At 47.0% G+C, this 23721-nt stretch overlaps 1 protein-coding gene across 2 annotated transcripts in view; it reads left to right on the top strand.

The window, feature by feature from the left end:
* The window catches only part of LOC140429280 (uncharacterized), a 172240-nt gene that overhangs the window by 80998 nt on the left and 67521 nt on the right, over nt 1–23721 (top strand). For both annotated transcript variants that reach the window (XM_072516072.1, XM_072516073.1), the window contains exons 3-6: nt 429–528; nt 1582–1667; nt 7181–7352; nt 22301–22480. In XM_072516072.1, the coding sequence (XP_072372173.1) occupies nt 429–528; nt 1582–1667; nt 7181–7352; nt 22301–22480 (538 nt within the window). The remainder of the gene's footprint in view (nt 1–428; nt 529–1581; nt 1668–7180; nt 7353–22300; nt 22481–23721) is intronic.

Raw genomic sequence — 23721 nt, forward strand, 5'->3', positions numbered from 1 at the left:
ATGTGAGTGGGTGGGGCAGCCCCTTGTTAACCTGCACTACACAATTCTAGATTGATTTAAATTCCTGAAATTTAAAAAGGAACAGTCTTACCAATTCAATTCCCACCTAGCTTCAAATTCCCAAATTCACTCTTCGCTGTGTCTCACGCTGGATTCAGGTCTGGTCTACATCCTGGTATATTTTTTATGTTCCTTCTTCTACTTTAAATTGGCCAGGGTGGAACACAGGTACCTGACCTGATCCCGGCCAATTCATGCCAAGGCTCGGTTAAAATTGAGCTTTGACTCGGAGGAAGTTGGGAACAAATGTGGTGAGAAAAGAGATGATTATATTTTATTTCTTCAGTGTTGATGCTGAAATATAGATTTTGAATCTCTCATTTGGGTATCTGATTTGACACTGACTAATGTCTGTTTCCTGAACACAGATTCCAGTTAGTCTGTCCTCCATTGCATTTGTTCCACTCTATGGTGGCGATATGACGTATAAGGTTCTGGCTTTGTTTGCCCCTGAAAATCAGCTCACAGGTTCGTGCTATACTTCTCTAATGTAAACTGCTGGTTAGGTCAAGAGAGTATTTGATAATTCTGCACCTTGCTGTGTCCAGTCTGTTCATGCAATTGGACACTGAAGTTGAATATTGTTTGCTGCTTTCTGTATATATAACATTGGGCACTTTGATGGGGAAATTTCCATTTGTCTTTGTTACCTTATGCGAGTTTCTGATTTTTTTATGTAGGTTAATCATGGGCCTAAAGAACCACTTGGATATTGATTAAATTCATTTTCAGCATAATTGGATCACTTCTAAAATGGTGAAAGCAAAAAGTAAATGCATCGGAACAGGATTAGACCATTTAGCTTCCTGAGCCTGTTTGTCATTCAGTAAGATCATGGCTGATTGGTGATCGAACCCATATACCTGTCCTTGCCCCTGTAGGTGATAAAACACCTTTGATTTTTTTTTTTTTTTAACTCTTGATCTCCCATCAGTTGTCACATTTTAAATCTATTATCTGTTGCTATTTGCAGAAGTGAGTTCTAAACTTCTGCCACTTCCCAATTTCACTCCTGAAATGGCTGTCCTCTAACCTAAGACAACCCAACTATCAGCAATAATTTATTTTTACCTACTCGCTCAGTTTCCCCCAAGTTAGCTTCAAGTTAGCTGTTAACCGTCTACACTCCAGACAATGCTACCCTGGTTTGTGTAATCTTTCCTTAAGGTAAAGTCACCTAATCCCAGATGACCATGGGCTGCTTTTCTCTTTTGAGGGGGAGAGCTGACTGGGGGTGATTTAACCTAAAGATCACCACCCCTCAGGCGAGGGGCAAGGTTGAGAATGCAGGCCTTCATTAACTTCAGCCGATATGAACCCGGGTATTGTTCTGGTAGACCTACACTGCATTCCTAACAAGGCCAGAGTATGTGGCTCTCCATCCATCAACTATGAGTTCACACTTTATTTGCTTGTCAACCACAAATATGTTCTTGTTTCACCAAATTCCATACTACTTGTATATAGTTGGAAGTTGTAACGTTGTTAATGTTTATACCATCTCTTACCTTTCTTTTCAAGCTGTGGCATTGTACCTAGTAGATAGGTGGTGGGCAATTGATGACATCATCAAAACAGCTGACTCGTCCCGACAGGGTCTCCAGCAGGTGAATTAATTCTCCATATTAAATGCAAAGTTTATAAATTATGTTTTGGGATTGTCTCTTTTAAGTTGGGGTAAATTGGAAGAATGAATGAGATTGTGTGACCTGTTCTGAATTCTGTCCAACAACAAGCATGGGGGAATTGATTGTTGAAGGGAGCCCAGGTAGGTGCAAGGTTTTCAGGCCTGTAGACCATGGCAAGAGCATCTACGATAGTGGGTGGACTATCATCTCCAAATCTCTTGGGGAGGGGTTAGGCATATATGATTGTATAAATGGTTATACTTAAAACTGCCTATTTAATTCCAAGATAGAATGGAAAGGTTTGGACGAGGGCTGGGGGGTGGTATGTAGAAAAGTTAACATATATACCTGGATAAAAGGCCCATGTAATTCATGTTGCCGTGGAGATGGGCTTTGAGAAGGTAGAGTCCATAGCAAGCCATTGTAGTATTGCTTGTTTCTAAGATATCCCTGAAACTCCGAGACAAGGGAATCTGCAGGATTCTGAGAGGAGGAGAAAGAGAGCTAAGATCTAGAGGCAGATAGTCCTGCAACAGAAGCCGAGAAAATGCTGTCTTTATTATTCGCCATGCAGAAAACTGGTGAGTGCTCAGATTGAAGAAGGTTTGTGAGAACCTGAATGAGGCTGGAAGAATGTGCCTTAGCTTTGGCTGAGGGGGTGAATTTCTAGGGTAACACTTGAGCAGGGGAGGGGGTGAATCTCCAGGGTAACACTTCCCAGCAGGGAAAGGAAAGATGAAGTGGAAAATATCGTTGGACTGTTTCCAGAAGAATAAAGTGTTCGCTTAAGGGACAAAATACAGTCTAAAAGTCGTGGGAACTTTCAGTTCTTTTAAGTGGGACAAAGCGATCTGTAGTGGAGTACAAGTTGCTACTGAATAACATTTAGACAATGCTGCTTTTGTTTTGTTTGTTACAGTAAAAGTCTTCGAACTTAAAAATCATGTTATTTGACCCTTCCGATTAGTCTTTGGAAATCAAGTTATCGGTCTCTACAGGGATTGTAATGATCTTCAGATCAGATTGTAATATCACTGGAAATATTTCCACTTCTCTTAAGTAACTAATTTAGGAAATTATTAATTCAGAAGTAGCAAGTTTTTCTGGTTTAAATTGAAATATTATTAAGTGTACACTTAAAGTTTACTCACTAGATTTTTCCATCAATAGCTGTGGATAGAACTTTAAACGTTGGAGATAGCATTGATTTAATAATGTTGTCCAATAAATATTTCCCTGGTGGATCATTGGTCCAGTTACTGATTGGATAAGCCCAAAGAGAAGGTTTTATCATAATTATAACGAGTTAAGTGTTTTCACCTAGGGTAGAAATAGCAAATTGACCTTGGTGCCTTCCAATCAGCCAAGGCTCCCGTTTCTGGAACCATCCAGGGACACCTGATGGAAGTGGGCATTTGTGAACATTTTAGTGAAGAGAAACTGCATTCATTTGAATAATGGAGGCTTCATAGAATTCATAGAATTTACAGTGCAGAAAGAGGCCAGTCGGCCCATCGAGTCTGCACCGGCTCTTGGAAAGAGCACCCTACCCAAGGTCCACACCTCCACCCTATCTTCATAACCGAGTAACCCCACCCAACACTAAGGGCAATTTTGGACACTAAGGGCAATTTAGCATGGCCAATCCACCTAACCTGCACATCTTTGGACTGTGGGAGGAAACCGGAGCACCCGGAGAAAACCCACGCAAACACGGGGAGGATGTGCAGACTCCGCACAGACAGTGAACCAAGCCGGAATCGAACCTGGGACCCTGGAGCTGTGAAGCAATTGTGCTATCCACAATGCGACCATGTTGCCCGTGGACATACAAGGAAGAAAGTAGTGATAGAACTGGGGCTGGATTCTCCACACCCCAACGCCGAAATTGCATTCAGCGACGGGGCAGAGAATCCGATTTCCCGCACAAAATCGGGACCGGTGCCAGTTGCGCTATTCTCTGCCGCCGGCCCCCCCCTCCCCCACACAGAAGCAGCATACTCTGGGAGTACGTAACGCTGAGTATCCACCGCCTCGGGCCATTGCCTGAGGCCCGCCCCGCTATTCTCTGTCCCCCGACCGGCCAAATTCCCGACGGAGTATGTTTAATGTGGTCCAGCCATTCGGGAAACTCGCGAGGCGTCTAGCGGACTCAGTCTGTGCCCGCTATAGCTGGCGGAGGGCCGATTGGAGGGCAGGGGGGATCTCCTTCGGGACTGGGTGGGGCTATGAGTGCGGGCGGTTCTGGTCGGGCGAGCGACCGATTGGGGGCACTATTTCGGTAGTACAGGTCCACAGGACGAGTCTGCCATGGAATAGGGTGTGGCTTCTGGAGGCTGCCGCTGTGCGCATGAGTGGCCTCTGACCCGGAAGTGCGGGGGGCCGTATTGGCAGCTGGAGCTGCGAGCTCCATGGCAGCGGCCTGTTAGCCCCCTGCAAGGCTGTGAATCTGGCCTTTTGACGCCAGTTTTCCTGACATAAAAGACCATAGTTTTCACGACGGCATGGGGGCTTAGTCCCTCAAACAGAGACTCCAGCCCCTGGTACTGGGAAATTTGAAGTAGGCTAAGTCTCAGTAGGAAGAGCAGTTGACAATATCATTAAGTTTGCAATAGCTATGGATAGGGGCAAGGAATAATTAAAATACTCAACTGGTTGGCGAGTTGAAAGGGGAACTAACTGAGGTGGATTGGAAACAAAGATTCACAAGTAAAACAGTAAATAAGTAATAGGATGCCTTTGAAAATTGGGTAGTACCAGTCTCCCCGAACATGCGCCGGAATGTGGCGACTAGGGGCTTTTCACGGTAACTTCATTTGAAGCCTACTTGTGACAATAAGCGGTTTTCATTTTTCATTTCATAGTACAGGTACAGGCTAAATACATTCCCACAAGGGTAAAGGAAGAGCATACGTTATTTACAGACAGACACACTAACAAACATGGGTGAAAACATTTTCTACCCACCTTCAGTGGTAAGAAGTAAAAATGAAATTGATAAAGGTGGCTTATGATAAATGTCAGGCTTATAATATAGTAAAGAAACAAGTTGAGTATTTAAAAAGAAGTGCAGAGGAGAATTAGTAATTCTCTGCACTGTAAATTCTATGAAATGGAAATAAAAGATTGTAAATGAATAAAGGGCAGCACTGTAGCATTGTGGATAGCACAATTGCTTTACAGCTCCAGGGTCCCAGGTTTGATTCCCGGCTTGGGTCACTGCCTGTGCGGAGTCTGCACATTCTCCCCGTGTCTGCGTGGGTTTCCTCCGGGTGCTCCGGTTTCCTCCCACAGTCCAAAGATGTGCAGGTTAGATAGATTGGCCATGCTAAATTGCCCCTTGATGTCCAAAATTGCCCTTCGTGTTGGGTGAGGTTACTGGGTTATGGGGATAGGGTGGAGGTGTGGGCTTGTGTAGGGTGCTCTTTCCAAGAGCCGGTGCAGACTCGATGGGCCGAATGCTACCACGGTATAGATCATAGATCACTTGGTTGCATGGTGTTCCGAAAACAACCTCTCTCTAAATGTTGTAAAGACCAAGGAACTGATCATTGACTTCAGGAAGAGTAGCATGAACCCCCACCCCCACCCCCTGTCTACATCAGTGGCTCTGAAGTAGAGATGGTCGATAGCTTTAAGTTCTTGGGGTCACCATCAGTCTGTCCTGGTCCACTCACGTTGATGCAACAGTCAAGAAAGACCAACAACGTCTCTACTTTCTACAGAAGCTAAAGAAATTCGGCATGTCTGCATCGACTCTCTCAAACCTCTACAGATGTGCGATAGAGAGCATCCTATCCGGCTGCATTACAGCTTGGTATGGCAACTGCTCGGTCCAAGATCACCATAAACTGCAGGTGAACTCAGCCCAACGCATCACACAAGCTTGTCACCCTCCCATTGATTCTGTCTACACCTCCCGCTGCCTCAGAAAAACAGACAGCATTGTCAGAGACCCCTCACACCCAGGCTTTGCCCTCTTCCAGACTCTTCCATCAGGCAGAAGATACAGAAGTCTGAAGGCCCGCACATCCAGACATAGGAACAGCTTCTTCCCCACAGCTACGAGAGTCCTCAACGACTCTCCCTTGGACTGATCTGTTCCCTGTAAAAACACTATTCACGACGCCCTATGCTGCTCTTGTTTGGCCTTGTTGCGCACTGTAACCCATCACTATTTGTTGATGTTCCATTGTCAATGTACTCTGTTGATTATTCCTTTGTCCACTATGTACGTACTGTGTACGTTCCCTTGACCGCAGAAAAATACTTTTCACTGTACTTCAGTACATGTGACAATAAATATCAATCAATCAACTAATACAAAGTGCATCACGGTGGCGCAGTGGGTTAGCCCTGCAGCCTCACGGCGCTGAGGTCCCTGGTTCGATCCCGGCTCTGGGTCACTGTCCGTGTGGAGTTTGCACATTCTCCCCGTGTTTGCGTGGGTTTCCTTCAAACTGACTAGCTTTATGGTAGTACTGCAAAAAAGGGGAGCATGGCTTCCTTCCCTTTTTGATATTGCTGACCTGCATCGCTAGGGTCCAGGAGTGTGTTGCACTACTCCGATTTCGCCTGGCCTGAGTTAGAAGGTGGGGCAAGACAGGATTTCGGGTAAGAAACTGGGATTGTAATAACAATCCGACGTTGATTGTCATTCTGAGGAAGCTCAGGCCTGAAGTTGGGATGGCACGGTGGTACAGTGGTTAGCACTGCTGCCTAACTGTACCAGGGATCCTGGTTTGATTCCGACCTCGGGTGACTGTCTCTGTGGAATTTGTACATACTTCCCATGCCTGCGTGGGTTTCCTCTGGGTGCTCCGGTTTCCTCCCACAGTCCAAAGATGTACAGGTTAGGTGGATTGGCTATGCTAAATTGCCTCCGGGTGGGATTGCACGGATACGGTGGGGGAGTGGGTCTATGTGGGGTGCTCTTTCAGAGGGTCGGTGCAGACTCGATGGGTCGAATGGCCTCCTTTTGCACTGTAGGGATTCTATGATTCTAAAGTCTGGTCGGAATATTTGAGATAATCTGAGACAAAATTCATTGGCACTGGGAAGAATAGGGTTAATGACAACCTGTACAGATTTCTTAAAGGCAAATCATATTTGAATAACTTGATTTGGTTTTTTGATGTTGTAACGAAGAGGGTTGCTTTGTATTCTGTATATATGAACTTTCAAAGGGAGTTTTGATAGGATTTGTTAGCAAAATTTAAAAAACCCATAGGAGAAGAACAAATGTAGTGAATGGCTGTAGGGAAACATGGAGACCAAATCAATCCAAACCTGTGGAAATGCCCTCACGCATTCAGTAATGTTCCCAGAGATTGGTATTGGGATCATTGATATGCGGGACATAATTTCAATGTTTCCAGATGACACAAATCTTGGAAACTTCATTAACAATAAGAAGGATATAGACGGACACTAAATAGATATAACTGCAATCTCTGTTCATTTATTAACATTCTACTGTCATTTATTGCAAGGTATCATCACTCGGGGAGAGGATTGTGCTGTATGTTTTGAACCGTATCATTTATAGAGCACAGGAAATGAGTGCAGACGAGATCCCTTTTCTTTGCCACAGTGCCACTGAATATGCTAAAATTCTCTGGAAGTCTGGGAAAGCGATCGGATTCTACTCCATCAAAATAGCAGGTAACTTGCATGGGGTTGGGTGCACACAGCCACGGCTGACATTTGTTTATTGGAGAGGATGGTGTGTGCTCTGTTTCTTTTATTGTTTCGCTCACATTTTTGAAAGGCTCGGAGTCTTGCTGGAATATTTTAACTGATTCCATGTTATTTGGTCAGGCGATTGGAACTGCAACCTTGCAGCTTGATCTCTGAAGTGCTTCCCCACTGCAAGTCTGAGAAAGATAAATTTAGTGTGTAAATTAGTGGACTCTGACATCCTCGGCTGCTTCATGAATGCTTCGCAGTAACTGGCAATAGATTGTTTGGGGAGAAAACGCTCTTCTCTCCACAGAAATCCCACACATGTATTTCATCACCTTTTTTTTTTAAAGGTGTTAATAGATGCAACTTTAACTGCTGAATTTGGGATCCTTAATCCAACTCTCTTTTATTTCCATTTATTGCCCATTTGAACTGATTGGCTTGCTGATTGGCATTTAAGAGTCATCCCCATTGCTGTGGGTCTGGAGTCATATGTAGGCCAGACCAGGTAAGAATGGCAGATTTCCTTCCCTAAAGGACATTTCAACAAGTTTCATGGTCATTATTAGACTTTTAATTCCAGATTTTTTAATGAATTAAAATTTCACCACTGTGATGGGATTTGAACCCGGGTCCTCGGTACCCTGAGTCTCTAGATTACTAATCCAGTAATAATACCAATATGCCACCATCACCCCCCTAATGAAATGAAATGAGCTGTTTCCTTTCACTTGCTATTGGATCTGAGTGACATTTGGCATGGTCACAATTTTTGCCTTTGTCTAGTTATCCTTGAGGAGCTGCAGTCCTTGTGCTACTGATGCTTCCACAAAGATATTACGTGGGTTGGGAAGCACGGTGGCGCAGTGGGTTAGCCCTGCTGCCTAACGGCGCCGAGGTCCCAGGTTCGATCCCGGCTCTGGGTCACTGTCCGTGTGGAGTTTGCACATTCTCCCTGTGTTTGCGTGGGTTTCGCCCCCACAACCCAAAAGATGTGCGGGCTAGGTGGATTGAAAAAATGAATTAGGCACTGTAAATTTTTATTTTTTTGAAAGATATTACGTGAGTTAGGACTGGTTAAGCTGGTATTAGGATTGGGGTAGTAATGATGTAAAGAGCAAAACAAGAATAGTAATAGTGAGAAGTAGAGAGCAAGGGTAAGAGTTTCTGAAGTGTGTTCAGGAGAATTTTCTACATCGGTACATTTTGGCCCAATGAGGGAGGCAGTATTGTTGAATCTGGTTATGTAGACTCTGGTGAGTAAAGTGGATCAAGTTTCAAAAGAACAAACAAAGAACAAAGAAATGTACAGCACAGGAACAGGCCCTTCGGCCCTCCAAGCCCGTGCCGACCATACTGCCCGACTAAACTACAATCTTCTACACTTCCTGGGTCCATATCCTTCTATTCCCATCCTATTCATATATTTGTCAAGATGCCCCTTAAATGTCCCTATCGTCCCTGCCTCCACTACCTCCTCCGGTAGTGAGTTCCAGGCACCCACTACCCTCTGCGTAAAAAACTTGCCTCGTACATCTACTCTAAACTTTGCCCCTCTCACCTTAAACCTATGCCCCCTAGTAATTGACCCCTTTACCCTGGGGAAAAGCCTCTGACTATCCACTCTGTCTATGCCCCTCATAATTTTGTATACCTCTATCAGGTCGCCCCTCAACCTCCTTCGTTCCAGTGAGAACAAACCGAGTTTATTCAATCGCTCCTCATAGCTTATGCCCTCCATACCAGGCAACATTCTGGTAAATCTCTTCTGCACCCTCTCTAAAGCCTCCACATCCTTCTGGTAGTGTGGCGACCAGAATTGAACACTATACTCCAAGTGTGGCCTAACTAAGGTTCTATACAGCTGCAACATGACTTGCCAATTCTTATACTCAATGCCCCGGCCAATGAAGGCAAGCATGCCGTATGCCTTCTTGACTACCTTCTCCACCTGTGCAGCCCCTTTCAGTGATCTGTGGACCTGTACTCCTAGATCTCTTTGACTTTCAATACTCTTGAGGGTTCTACCATTCACTGTATATTCCCTACCTGCATTAGACCTTCCAAAATGCATTACCTCACATTTGTCCAGGTTAAACTCCATCTGCCATCTCTCCGCCCAAGTCTCCAGACAATCTAAATCCTGCTGTATCCTCAGACAGTCCTCATCGCTATCCGCAATTCCACCAACCTTTGTGTCGTCTGCAAACTTACTAATCAGACCAGTTACATTTTCCTCCAAATCATTTATATATACTACAAAGAGCAAAGGTCCCAGCACTGATCCCTGTGGAACACCACTGGTCACAGCCCTCCAATTAGAAAAGCATCCCTCCATTGCTACCCTCTGCCTTCTATGGCCTAGCCAGTTCTGTATCCACCTTGCCAGTTCACCCCTGATCCCGTGTGACTTCACCTTTTGTACTAGTCTACCATGAGGGATCTTGTCAAAGGCCTTACTGAAGTCCATATAGACAACATCTACTGCCCTACCTGCATCAATCATCTTAGTGACCTCCTCGAAAAACTCTATCAAATTAGTGAGACACGACCTCCCCTTCACAAAACCGTGCTGCCTCTCACTAATACGTCCATTTGCTTCCAAATGGGAGTAGATCCTGTCTCGAAGAATTCTCTCCAGTAATTTCCCTACCACTGAAGTAAGGCTCACCGGCCTGTAGTTCCCGGGATTATCCCTGCCACCCTTCTTAAACAGAGGAACAACATTGGCTATTCTCCAGTCCTCCGGGACATCCCCTGAAGACAGCGAGGATCCAAAGATTTCTGTCAAGGCCTCAGCAATTTCCTCTCCAGCCTCCTTCAGTAAATAGGAGGTTTCTATAGGAGAACACTTTGGTTACGATGACCATGATCTATGAGGAGATAATGGCATAGCAGTGTTGTCGCTGGACTAATAATCCAGAGACCCAGGGTATTGCTTTGGGGACCTGGCAGGTGTGGATTTTGAATTCAGTAAAAAAAAAAAAAACGGCAATTGTTTGTTGTTAAAAAAAACCCATCTGGTTCACGAAACCTGCCATCCTTCCCTGGCCTACATGTGACTCCAGACCAACAGCAATGCGGTTGACTCTTAAATGCCCTCTGAAATGACCTAGCAAGAATCTTTTTTAAAGTTTTGATTAGCTATCGAAAATTAATTGAGGGAGGGTCAATTTCAACTGTTTGAGAATGGATCTGGCCCCGGTAAATTGGAATAATAGATTGACTGACAGAACCAGGAAGGGTAAATGGACTTTCTTTGAAGAGGGGATAGTTCAGAACTCAAAGGGGGACTTGCCCATGAAGACGGGAGGCATGGCTGAGGTACTAAATGAGTACTTTGTATCTGTCTTTACCAAGGAAGAAACTGTTGCCAAAGTCGAAGTGAAAGAGGAGGGAAATGAGGCATGGATAGACAAAAAATTGAGGCGGTATTAGATGGACTAGTTGCTGAGTCACCAGGACAGGATCAGATGCATCGGAGGTTACTGAAGGTAGAAAGGGTGGAAATTGTGGGGACACTGGCCATAATCTTTCAATCCTCCTTCGATGCAGGGGTGGTGCCAAAGATCTGGCGAATTGCAATTGTTACATCCTTGTCCAAAAAGTGTTTAAGGATAAGCCCAACAACTGCAGGCCAGCCATCTTAACCTCATTAGGGAAAACTTTTATAAATGATTATCTGCGGCAAATAATAAGTCACTTTGCATGTGGATTAATTAAGGAAATACAATATTAATTTAAGGGCAAACTAGTTCAATTAACTTGAGGTTTCTGATGAGGTAGTGTAGAGAGTTGACGTGATGTACTTGGTCTTGCAAAAGGCGTTTGATAAAGTTCCCCAGAACAACCTCGTGAGCAAACAAGCCCATCAAAGAAAAGACACAGCATGAAGACAAAGTCAGCTGAATGACTGGAAACAAAGTGGTGATGAACCATTTGTTCTCGACTCGAGGAAGGATGGGTTCTCCAGTGGTCAGTATTACGATCATGGTTTTTCTTGTGCAGGGCATAAGCCAAAATGTGGAACTATTGTAAACCATTAGTGTTACTGAAAAAATGCGTTTTGTCAAAGCTTTTCATCTTGGCACTTATCAGAACAGTTACAAGAATACCAGTGTTGGGGGAAACAACTTAATATTGTACAAGAAGAGTGCTGATTGGTTGGCAAGTGGACTTTGATTGGTAGAGGCATTGTCATGGAGAATGCGGCAGTTAATGGTGACTGGCTGTTAACTGCCAAGCATTGTTTGAAAATTTAAACCAGGCAGCTTGACTCTGGACAAGGCATTGCCCTGGGGAATGAACCAATGAATGGCTATCACTTTTTTGTTTTGCTGAAACGGGCATATGTGTACATGTTCTTTCTGCCTACAAAGAACAGGGTCCTATATATGAATATTTGTCGCTTCCAGTACATGCAAGTGTGCCACACTGTGAGCCCAACTAACAATGTTCAATTGGATGCCAGTGTAATTTTTAGCACAGAGGATTATTCAGCAAATGTTGTCCAATCGCAGAATCACATCTCATTGGACATTTGTTGTGAGTTTTACAAGCACGGGCTAGTTGAGTATGGCGTGTGATGCTAAGCATGTAGGCCATACGTTCCAAAAACTGGCTGACTGTATCAACAGCATATCCCTTCCACTGTTGGCAACGGACGAGGTACAATCCTCATGTTCTGTAGTACCAAACGATTAATTATGAACTATGAGGCGGATAATGATAGACTTCAAGAGGGCATATACAGGCTGATGGAATGGGCAGACACATGGCAGATAAAATTTTAATGCAGAGATGTGTGAAGTGATCAATTTTGGTAGGAAGAACGAGGATAGGCAATACAAAATTAAGGATACAATTTTAAAAGGGGTGCAGGAGCAGAGGTGATATATGTGCACATATCACTGAAGATGGATTAGCAACTTGAGAAAGTGGTTAATACGGTGCTTGAGCAACACATAGAATACAAGGAACAAGAAGATATTTATTAATAAAGAATAACTTGGTACAGGAGGTTTTGCAGCACTAGGCTGCCTTGGGAGCAAGTCCTTGCATGCTTACTACATGGCTGCTCCATGTATTCTGCCTGAGAGAGGACTCCACTCAGTCGGTTCCCATTGGTCCCTCAAGTCAGGTGGGGTTCCCATTGGTCCCTCAAGTCAGGTGGGGTTCCCATTGGTCCCTCAAGTCAGGTGACCCTCTTATGGGTCTTAAAGAGACCAACATCACAACACTACATCATGCAGTAGCTATGGGTGGATGATTTAAAAGAAGCTCCTGGTCTGATGCACTATCAATTACCACAAAGACGAGAATAGTGGAACAATCAAGGCTTTATTGAGCAAGATATTGTGCCTCCTGTAGCTGGAACCAGAATGGCTGCAGCACAGGAGAACACACACTTTTATACGCAGCCTACTGGGCGGGGCTAGCAGGCAGGGATTTACCCTTGTACATCTAATATACGGGCAGTGCAGTCATACATGCAATACACTACTAGTGGTGACTACCACATTCACCCCCTGTTTTAAAAAAGAGTCTGGCGGGGGTGGTGGAAAACATTACATGTTAAGTCTGTCGGGGGCCTTGACCCTCCTCTGCGCTCGCCTCAGTCCTGGTGGTGATGTGGGCGCTGACTTGGTCACCTGCGACTCCGGGAGCGTGTTGTCCTCGTCTTTGTCACCCCTGAGTGGAACCAGTGGGAGGACGGATCCTGCTGGGGTGGGGGCTGCGGTGAGGTTCGCTGGAGGGAGGGTGAGTGGCGCAGGGGTGAATGAGGCAACCGGGGGGGGGGGGGGGTCAGGTCATGGGTGGGGATCCTGCGGGTGCCAGGTCCCGGAGGGAGACTGTGTCCTGGCGGCCGTCGAGGTGTGCCACGTAGGCGTACTGTGAGTTTGCATGTAAGAGGTGGACTTTCTCGACCAAGGGGTCCGACTTATGGGTCCGCACATGCTTCCGGAGGAGGACGGGTCCAGGAACTGACAGCCATGTTGGGAGCGAGACCCCAGAGGTGGACTTCCTGGGGAAGGCAAACGCACGTTTCTGAGGGGTCTCATTAGTGGCGGTGCAGAGGAGCGATCGGATGGAGTGGAGAGCGTCGAGAAGGACCTCCTGCCAGTGGGAGACTGGGAGATTTTTAGACCGCAGGGCCAGCAGGACGGCCTTCCAGACCGTCCCGTTCTCCCCCTCCATCTGCCCGTTTCCCTGGAGGTTGTAGCTGGTCGTCCTGCTCGAGGCGATGCCCTTGCTGAGCAGAAACTGACGCAGCTCCTCGCTCATGAAAGAGGATCCCCGATCACTGTGGATATAGGTGGGGAAACCAAACAGAGTGAAGATGCTGTGCAGGGCTTTGATTACTGTGGCAGAAGTCATCGGGGCATGGGATGGGGAAAGGGAACCGGGAGTACTCATCAATCACATTCAGGAAATGCGTGTTGCGGTCGGTGGAGGGGAGGGGCCCTTTGAAGTCCACGCTGAGGCGTTTAAAGGGGCGGGAGGCCTTCACCAGGTGCGCTCTATCTGGCCGGTAGAAGTGCGGCTTGCATTCTGCGCAGACTTGGCAGTCTCTGGTGACGGTCCTGACCTCTTCAATGGAATAGGGCAGGTTTCGGGCCTTGATGAAATGGAAGAACCGGGTGACCCCCGGGTGGCAGAGGTCATAGTGGAGAGGGAGTTCCAGGAGGGGGCGCATGCTGTCGGGGTCGGGCCCGAGGACTCCATTTTCCATGACAAAGCCAAGGATGGCTAAGTGGTTGGTGCGAAACACGCATTTCTCCTTATTGTACGTGAGATTAAGGAGTTTGGCGGTCTGGAGGAATTTTTGGAGGTTTGCGTCGTGGTCCTGCTGATCGTGGCCGCAGATGGTGACGTTATCTAGATACGGGAAGGTGGCCCGCAGTCCGTACCGGTCAACCATTCGGTCCATCTCTTGCTGGAAGACCGAGACCCCATTAGTGATGCCGAAGGGAACCCTAAGGAAGTGATAGAGGCGGTCATCTGCTTCGAACGCAGTGTATTGGCGGTCCTCCGGGCGATGGGGAGCTGGTGGTAGGCGGACTTCAAGTCCACTGTGGAAAAGACTCGATACTGCGCAATCTGATTGTCATGTCAGATATGCATGGGAGGGGGTACGCAACGAGCTGCGTGTACCGATTGATGGTCTGGCTGTAGTCAATGACCATCTGTGCTTCTCCCCAGTCTTCGCTACCACCACTTGAGCTCTCCAGGGACTGTTGCTGGCCTCAATGACCCCTTCCCGCAGAAGCCGTTGGACCTCCAACCTGATGAAGGTCCTGTCCTGGGCACTGTACCGTCTGCTCCTAGTGGCGACGGGTTTACAATCCGGGGTGAGGTTCGCAAACAGGGAAGGTGGGTCGACCTTGAGGGCCGTGAGGCCGCAGGTGGTGAGGGGGGTAGGGGTCCGCCAAATTTTAAAGTTGGGCTTTGGAGATGGTACTGAAAATCCAGGCCGAGTAACAGGGCAGCGCAGAGGTGGGGGAGGACGTAGAGCCGGAAGTTGCTGAACTCTACGCCTTGGACGATGAGGGTCGCAATGCAGTACCCCGGATTTCCACAGCATGGGATCCGGAGACCAGGGAGATTTTCTGGGTGACTGGGTGTACCGGGAGGGAGCAGTGCCTTACCGTAGTGAGGTGGATAAAGCTCTCTGTGTTCCCGGAGTCAAAAGGCAGGTAGTCTTGTGCCCATTGATCTTCGCCGTTGCGCGCGGTCGCGAGATTGCGGGGCCGGGACTGATCCAGGCTGATAGAGGCGAGCTGCGGCAGATGCTGGGAGGTCCCGGGCTGGTCAGCGGTGGCGGAGGTAGCGGTAGGCGATGAACGGCCAGCCGAGCAGGGGTCCTGAGGCGCCGTCAAAGATGGCGCCGCTCACGGGCCGCACGTGGCTTGCGGTGAATAAGATGGCGGCGCCCATGGGCCACTCGTGGCTTGTGGAGGAGAAGATGGTGGCGCCCCTGGGTCGCACGTGGGGTGTGTAGGAACGCCGGGCCTGGAAACAGCGGCGACCGACCGGGCCTGGCAAACAGAAACAAAGTGTCCCTTCTTCCCACAGCCGTTGCAGGCCACGCTCCACGCCGGGCAGCGCTGCCTGGGGTGTTTGTTTTGCCCGCAAAAATAACACTTGGGGCCCCAGAGTTGGCTGGCTGCTGCACGGCGCAGACTTGCGGTGAGCTGGAGTCGGCAGCTGGTGGGGCCCACGATGCCCATGAGGGTGCCGCCCGGTCGGGGGCGTAGGACTGAACGTTACGGGAGGCTACTTCTAATGAATTAGCGAGCTGCCTAGTCCCCGCAAGATCGACGTACCCCCTTCCAGTAGCTGCATGCCCATGCGTAAGTGTCTCTAATTAAAAGTTCTGTGTGCTGGACTGCCGAAACTGCCTGGCAGTCACAGTTCTTACCTAGGATGTGCAGGGAACGCCAGAAATCATCCAGAGACTCCCCGGGGAGTTGCTGTCTCGTGGCCAGGAGGTGCCTGGCGTCTACTTGATTTACTGGTTGAGCGTAATGTCCCTTCAGGAGCTCCATCGCTTCGGAGTAGGTGGGCAAATCGCAGATGAGGGGAAAAATGTCAGGGCTCACCCGTGAATAGAGGACTTGGAGCTTCTGCGAGTCCGTGCGTTCTTCAGCAGCTGTTATGAGATAGTTTTCGAAGCAGGCTAGTCAGTGATCGAAGGTGGATGTAGCGTTGGCTGCTTGAGGTCTCAGCTGCAGGCGATCAGGCTTGATGCGGAGATCCATCGTTTAAAAAATCTTTGCTCATTAAATTGATGCACTATCAATTACCACAAAGACGAGAGCAGTGGAACAATTGAGGCTTTATTGAGCAAAGATGTTGTGCCTCCTGTAGTTGGAACCAGAACGGCTGCAGCCCCGGCGAGCGCACACATTTATACGCCGCCTACTGGGCGGAGCCAGCAGGCAGGGATTTACCCATGTACCTCTACTATAAGGGCTGTGCCGTAATACATGTAATATACTACTAGTGGTGACTACCACATGGTCAAACATGGAAGCTCTTCACCACAACAAGATCTTTGCTCTTAGACCCCATTGACGAATCTCAAAATTTAAATTTCACGTGCAAATACAGTAAAGTGCCGCCATTTGCACCTTCCGGGTTTGCGTTTTCACTCCCCGTGCTTTGTACTCTGTACACTGCATCGCTCATCACGGGAGTAGTGTTTAGTTATCTGCAGTTTATTCATGTTGAGTCTCTCGTTCTCGCTCTCTATCACAAATTGGAATTGGCTGTTCCCACCTCGACCAGAGGGGTTGCCGATTGGCTGGAGAGCCTCCATTTTAAAAAAATCTAGGTTAAAGTCCAACAGGTTTGTTTCGAATCACTAGCTTTCGGAGCACCGCTCCTTCCTCATAAAAGCTAATGATTCGAAACAAACCTGTTGGACTTTAACCTGGTGTTGTAAGACTTCTTACTGTGCTCACCCCAGTCCAAAGCCGACATCTCCATATCTAGGTGAGCATGTCACAAACGTGACGTCTGGGGATGGGACCGCGAACTGAACTGGTGGGCAGGTCCTTAACTGATTGTAGTGCTCCGAGGCTCCCTCGTCTGTTGTACACAAGTACTGCATCACAATACTGTCCAAACCAATGCTGCTCCCGCAAGGCTGGACACTATCTAATTGGGTCCTATTCAAAAGTATGTAAGTTTTCATGGGAACTGAATCCCTGAAAATGACAGGAGTTGACTGTGTTTTGCACTGGTTTCACTTTATTCATGTTCGCATCATCATTGGTTGACAGTAAAAGAGATCAGAGCTAAATATACTGGCACACCTCGTCTTGGCACGCATTGATGATTCAAGGGAGTTTTGTGAGGGCCACGAAGAATCCAGCAGGAGTTTTAAGGATACAAAGAAATAACATTTGTTTACTATAACATATATATATTCAACAGCAGCAGCAACTTTGCTTGCTGCTCACTCCTTCCTGCTGGTTCCAAACTGGCCGGCCTTATTTATACAGGGAGTCTGCTAATGATTCCCCCCCGCCCCCCCCCTCTCATTGGGGAAGCTCATACTCACACAGGATTGTGGGATTGTCATTAGTCCCCAGCCAATGGTAAGCAGGGAGTTAGGGACAGTTTCCTTTATTGTAGACGAAACAATTTTGACCCGCAACTTGTTGGCGTTGTAACTGGAGCAGGAATCCCAAAGAAGCGCTGCCCCCAGAGGTCCCCACGTAAGGATTGTCCACCAATTATTTGGGAAGTTCAAACATCCTTTGGGTAATTGCCTTGCAATTGGAACCATCCGAAAGTACGAGTTAAAAAACTTCGGATGTTTCCAACTATTTCACAGTAATAGTTACCCAGAAAACATTGCTCGGATTAAAACCACTGATCATCCCTGGATAATTCTAGTACTGACTGCTCCCTACAGAATTCTCCCCACTGACCACCTGACCCCCTGCCCCGAAGCGGCCGATGATCTGAATTCCCAGGCCCCCAATCCTAACCACTTCTCTTACAAGCCTGCCGTCTCCTTGGCTGCTGAAAGTTGCTGGATCTTTAAACTTACCTGCTTTACAGCAGCTAGTGCCATTTAAAAAAAATAAATAAACAAGGGTGTGGCGTCCTATCTACAGGCCTCGAGTAAAGCCTCAGAAGCATGCTGCCCTAAATGGTTCTGGCCTGGCTTGAGTCAGAAGGCCAGACAAGCAAGGGGCGACTGGCTTTCTGGGTAAGTAAGTAGGACTGGAGTGACAATCTGACTCTGCCACACCACACCAGTTCAGGCTCATGATTTTTTTGTATACTCTGATTGAATGTTCATGTTAGTGTCTAGTGTTGCATTCGCCATTCTGCAGGACATGGCTGAACTTTCTGGCTGTCCCTTCAATGTATTGTAAAAGAGATTGTCCCAAGATCACTCTGTGGGAATAGTTGAAATGTTGAACTCCAAGCGCTGGAAGCCAGTCGATACCCTCGGATGGAGGCACATTTGGACAGTGCTGACACTGCCCTTTAGGTCCTCATTCTCTCACCTTGACTGACTGACTGACTGTTCACTACCCAAGGTTCCAAGCCCTCTCCACTTCACTGTCCCATGCACCCTGACCTACCGTCTCTTCCTCTTGACCCCCCTTCTCCATGTCCCTGACTCAACTCCTCACATCCCCTCCACCGATCCCAGGCCTTCATGCAACTTTGCATTCTCCAGCTCACCTCCCTTGTGCTGTAGAGTTAAGCAAAGAAAACCGCAGACCTTGCGCACAGACGACCAAAGGATGCATGCCACCTTGAAACAAATGTGCATTAGCTGCCACGAGATACTTGTCTGCTGCCTATTTTATCTTCAAGGTTGGATGTGATTGAAAAAACTTTAAGCTGAGGAATATTCATGGCATGCAAACTCATCTCAAGTCTGAACCCACCACAAACCAGCGTGAAGCGTGTCATGTCACTGACTTTAAGCATCTGAACCCATCATGGGGAATTTCCAAATATCACACCCTGCCTAATTCAGTCACCACACACACACACACACACACACACACACCAGAGTTTCCCATTCTTGCAAGCTCCCTGAAATCCCCCCATATTCTGTTTGCGGGAACAGCCAGCAAGAAGATTCAATACACCAAATCTCCTATAATAACTTTCATTTTTATGGAGCAACGTGGGCTTGGGAAATCCCTTAATATCAGAAATAATGAGCTAAAGTTCCTATTTTCTTTTTCAGAATTGACACTTGATATTTTAATGCGAGGAAATTAAAATGTAAATGTTTAAGAAACTAGATTTTTTTGGCCATAAATTTAATCATGTAATGGTTTTGATCTGTACCACTTTTTGTTTCACTCCTGAGAACGTTAACGCTGCTCAGTCTGGGAGCACCTCTTGCTAACTTGAGTTCTTCATTCATTAATCCAAGCCATGTTTGCTTGAAGGACCAGGACTGCAGAACCTGGTGTCCGGATATTAATATTTCCATTGGCGCGCACCCCCCCCCCCCCCCCGCCGGGTATGGACAGCTGGACCAGAGGCGGGCGAGTGGAGCGGTTAGGATCGAAGCGGGAGCAGCGGGGACCCCAGACCGGGCGGCGAAGCATGGCGGATGGCAGGGACCAGGGAGCGGAGGCTCACTGGCCAAGGGAGCAACAGATGGAGTTCTTCAGGAATTGCTTCGCCGAACTGAAGAGGGACACGTTGGACCCGATGAGAGCGGTAATGGACCGAATGGTCGAGACACATGCGGTCCAGGAGAAGGCGCTCAGTGAAGTTGAGCCAGGCGGACACGGTAACGGAGCTGGAGCACGAGATGGATGAGCTGAAAGCCCGCCAGAGGAGGATTCAGGAGCAGCTTGAAGAGCTGGGGACAGAGCCAGAAGGCAAAATTTGAAGATCGCTGGCCTCCCCGAGGGCTGCGAAGGATCGGATGTGGGTGACGGATATGTTCGAGGCGCTGATGGGACCGGAGGCCTTCTCTCAACCCCTGGAGCTGGATGGGGCACATAGAGCCCCCGCAAGGAAGCCCAGGATGGGCGACTGACCGAGGGCCTTGGTGGTCCGCTTTCACCGGCTTGCTGACGGGGACCGTGTGCTGCGATGGGCCAAGGCGGAGAGGAGCAGCAGATGGGAGAACTGCGAGGTGCGCATTTTCCAGGACTTGGGAACGGAGCTGGCCAAGAGGCATGCAGGATTCAACAAGGTAATGGCAGCCCTCTACAAAAAGGTGAGGTTTGAAATGCTGTATCTTGCGAAGTTTTGGGTTACGTTTGAGGAACTCCACTATTACTTTGAGACACCAGAACCGGTTTGGGCTTTAAGATAAGAAGCTGGACTTGAACTAACGGGCACTTAGTTTTTTCAGTGCTGTACAGTGGCAGCGGTCAGTTAACCTAACTTGCTCTGACTAGGAGTGGATTTTATTAAAAGAAGAAACTGGACTTGAACTAAAGGACTCTGGGCTCTCAGAGCTTTTGTGTGGTGGCGGTTTGTTAAATTATCCTGTACTGCAATGTTTTATCTAAGATTGTTTTCAGGGACGATAGTGACATTTAAGGGGCATCTTGACAAATACATGAATAGGATGGGAATAGAGGGATACGGACCCAGGAAGTGTAGAAGATTGTAGTTTAATCGGGCAGCATGGTCGGCACGGGCTTGGAGGGCCGAAGGGCCTGTTCCTGTGCTGTACATTTCTTTGTTCTTTGTTCTTTGAGGTCGGTGGGGGGGCAGCTGAGAAGTAGAGCAGAGGAGACTTAAGTGGGCAAGGAGGGGGTGACCCGGGATCCCCCGGGGGGGAGAAAGTCGCTTGCAGACTCTCAGGGAACAGCGCAGGAAACCGACAGCAGCAGCAGCAGCCCATATTCATTTTCACTGTGTTAAGGCTCTTTGCAAAGGGCCTTTTTTCTCTCTCTAAATGTTACAAATTTGTTTTAAATAAAACATTTCAAAAATAAAAATATTTCCATTGGCTAGAAATCCAGGCCAGTATATCTTCTATTTAAATATTGTGGCCTGGGTGTTCATGGGGTTTGGTGTATCCCAGCGCCATTCTGGCACTCCACCAACCCATTCCTGACACACTCCATTCGCGCTGGTGCGGTGCGGGATAAGGATGCATGTAGCAAATCGATGCCCTGCTTTACCGACTTGGCTGGCTCCATTGTGAGGTAGGCATTGTGTAGCCCCCTGCAATGTTTGTGGAGTCGGGCCAACTTCTCCACGACTGTGAGTTCACGGATCTCAAAGGAGTCATGAACCATAGTCTGTATTTGGGAACCTTTTGGAAATTAAGTTAAGAAATTAGCCATGTCAACTATGCCAAATCATCTCTTTATAATGCCCATACATCCAGTACACACCATGTACAGAGCTAATGAACCTTGTAGTAATAATGGTATGTTTGGAACCACTTAGGGAGGGGGGGGGGGGAGAAGCACTCATTCATAATTCTTTGAAAAAAATCTGGTGTTTCTAAAATCCTATATAAGTGCCAATCAAGCAGATCATTAAGGTATCAATAACAGGAGCTTTAAGCACTTCATCTCGCACGGTAGCACAGTGGTTAGCATTGATGCTTCACAGCGCCAGGGTCCCAGGTTCGATTCCATGCTTGGGTCACTGGCTGTGCGGAGTTTGCGTGTTTTCACCCCCACCCCCCCCCCCGTGCTCCGGTTTCCTCCCACAAGTCCTGAAAGACGTGCTTGTTGGGTAATTTGGACGTCCTGAATTCTCCCTCTGTGTACCCGAACAGGCGCCGGAGTGTGGCGACTAGAGGCTTTTCACAGTAACTTCATTGCAATGTTAATGTAAGCCTACTTGTGACAATAAAAGATTATTATTATATTTAGACATTGACAAAAGAAATCACAGAAAAGAGCTTACTATAACCACAGAAAAGTGTCAATCAAGCAAAGTTATCCAATAAATTCAAAAATAGTTTCTTCCCTGCTGTTACCAGACACCTGAATGGCCCCCTTATGGACTGAACTGATTTTTCTATGCATCTTCTCTACATTTGTAGCACTATATTCTATATGCTTCACCCGATATCTATATTTGTGTATTTAGCATATGTTCTATGTTTTCATGTATGGAGCGATCAGCCTGGACTGTACACAGAACAATACTTTTCACTGCACCTTGGTACACATGACAATAAATCTAAAAGGTCAACGGATCTCTCCGGCTTTGTAAACAACGTCCCTCTCGCATACTTCCTTTCTGGGTTTGGGCGCTCAGTGACAATCCTGGCCTTACCCTTACCAAATTGGGGACAGTGATGCAGATTATGCCCTATGAGCCCTCAGCACAGAGAAGGCATCCATTTTATTCCTTGGTCTGCAGGGCCCAGTGTCGCCCCATTCGGTACATTTATATGTCGAATTGTTCATTATTTTGCCTTCATGGTAATGTTTGTAATAATTTTGTAGGGAGCAAATGCGATACCTTCCTGACTCAGTGCTACCAGCTGCCAATACTAGACACCATCTTTGTGAGGAAGAAGCATCGTGGGAAGGGACTTGGTCTACAGATTCTGGAAGATTTTGTTGACTGTTTCACAGAGGATTCTCTGGGTTTGAAATACCCACTCTCGCCCTCTATGTATGGAGGTAAAATGAAATGTGTTTTGCATTGTAAAAAGGGTTTCCTTGAGAAATTGTTGGAACATGTACACGCTTTGGAAAAAATTAATTTGTGAAAGTTCCAATAAAATCGATTTACTGCAGAAAATCTCTGATATACGGCATTTAAAATAACTAAAATATAGCAAAATCCAACTGGGAACACTCAACACCCCACATCCTTAACATCAGTGTTTTGAAGTAAATACCCGTGAACCATCGCCTTAGCTTGATCATCCGTGTTTATCCAGAGCATTTCCAATCTTTCAGCATCTTTTTCAGTTAAAGCGTGTTGGTGTTGTACATGCGTATTATCACAACACAAATCTAATACAGGGGGTTGTCCTAGGCCCAGACATCTTGAGTTACTTCATTAATAACCTCTCCTCCAATATAAGGTCAGAAGTAGGATTGTGCAATCGCCAGCAAATATTCAGAACCATTCAGGAGTCTTCAATTAATGATACAGTCAATGTTCATATGTAGCAAGACCTGGACAACATTTGGGCTTGGGCTGATATGTGGCAAATAACATTCACGTTATACAAATGCCAGGCAATGACCATCTCAACAAGAGAGAATATAACTGTCTCTGTCTTGACTTTCAACGTCATTATCATTGCTGAATCGCTCATCATTGATATTCTGGAGACTGTCATGGACCAGAAACTTAAGTAGACCAGCTCTATAGTTGCTGAGGCTACAAGAATAGGTCAGAGGCTGGGAATTCAGCAGCACGTGACTCATCTTCTGACTACCCAAAGCTTGTCAGTCCGCTCTCTGCAGGTCACCAGTCAGGAGTGGGATGTGATGAAATTTCTCCACTTGCCTGGATTGGTTCCTGCGTGATGTTTAATGAGAGAACTTACCAGAAGTGTTGAGACCTTGGAAATGAAAGGAAATCTCTCTTCCTCTCTCCTGCTTGCTGAAGTGAAAAGGCCACTCTATTGTTCTGGAAGCAGTTAGTGCCTCGCACATCCTTTGCTTTAAACCTGAAATGATGCTGAGTCTGCAGAGATGGTCGACCACCTTGCCAGAGAAAGCCATCTCAAGCCTAGAAGGAAGAAATACCAAAAGGAAAGCCTGAACTTCAGAAAGACATTGACTAGAAGTCATCCCAGTGCATCAAAGATTTTTATCCTTTTATTTTTATTATTTTCTTTCCCTTCCCCCACCCTTTCCTCTCTTTGTTTGTTTGTTTGTGTGAGGTGAGTTAGGAAGGGAGGGGC

The sequence above is a fragment of the Scyliorhinus torazame genome, chromosome 9 (assembly GCF_047496885.1).
Source record: "Scyliorhinus torazame isolate Kashiwa2021f chromosome 9, sScyTor2.1, whole genome shotgun sequence".
NCBI classification, from domain to species: Eukaryota; Metazoa; Chordata; class Chondrichthyes; order Carcharhiniformes; family Scyliorhinidae; genus Scyliorhinus; species Scyliorhinus torazame.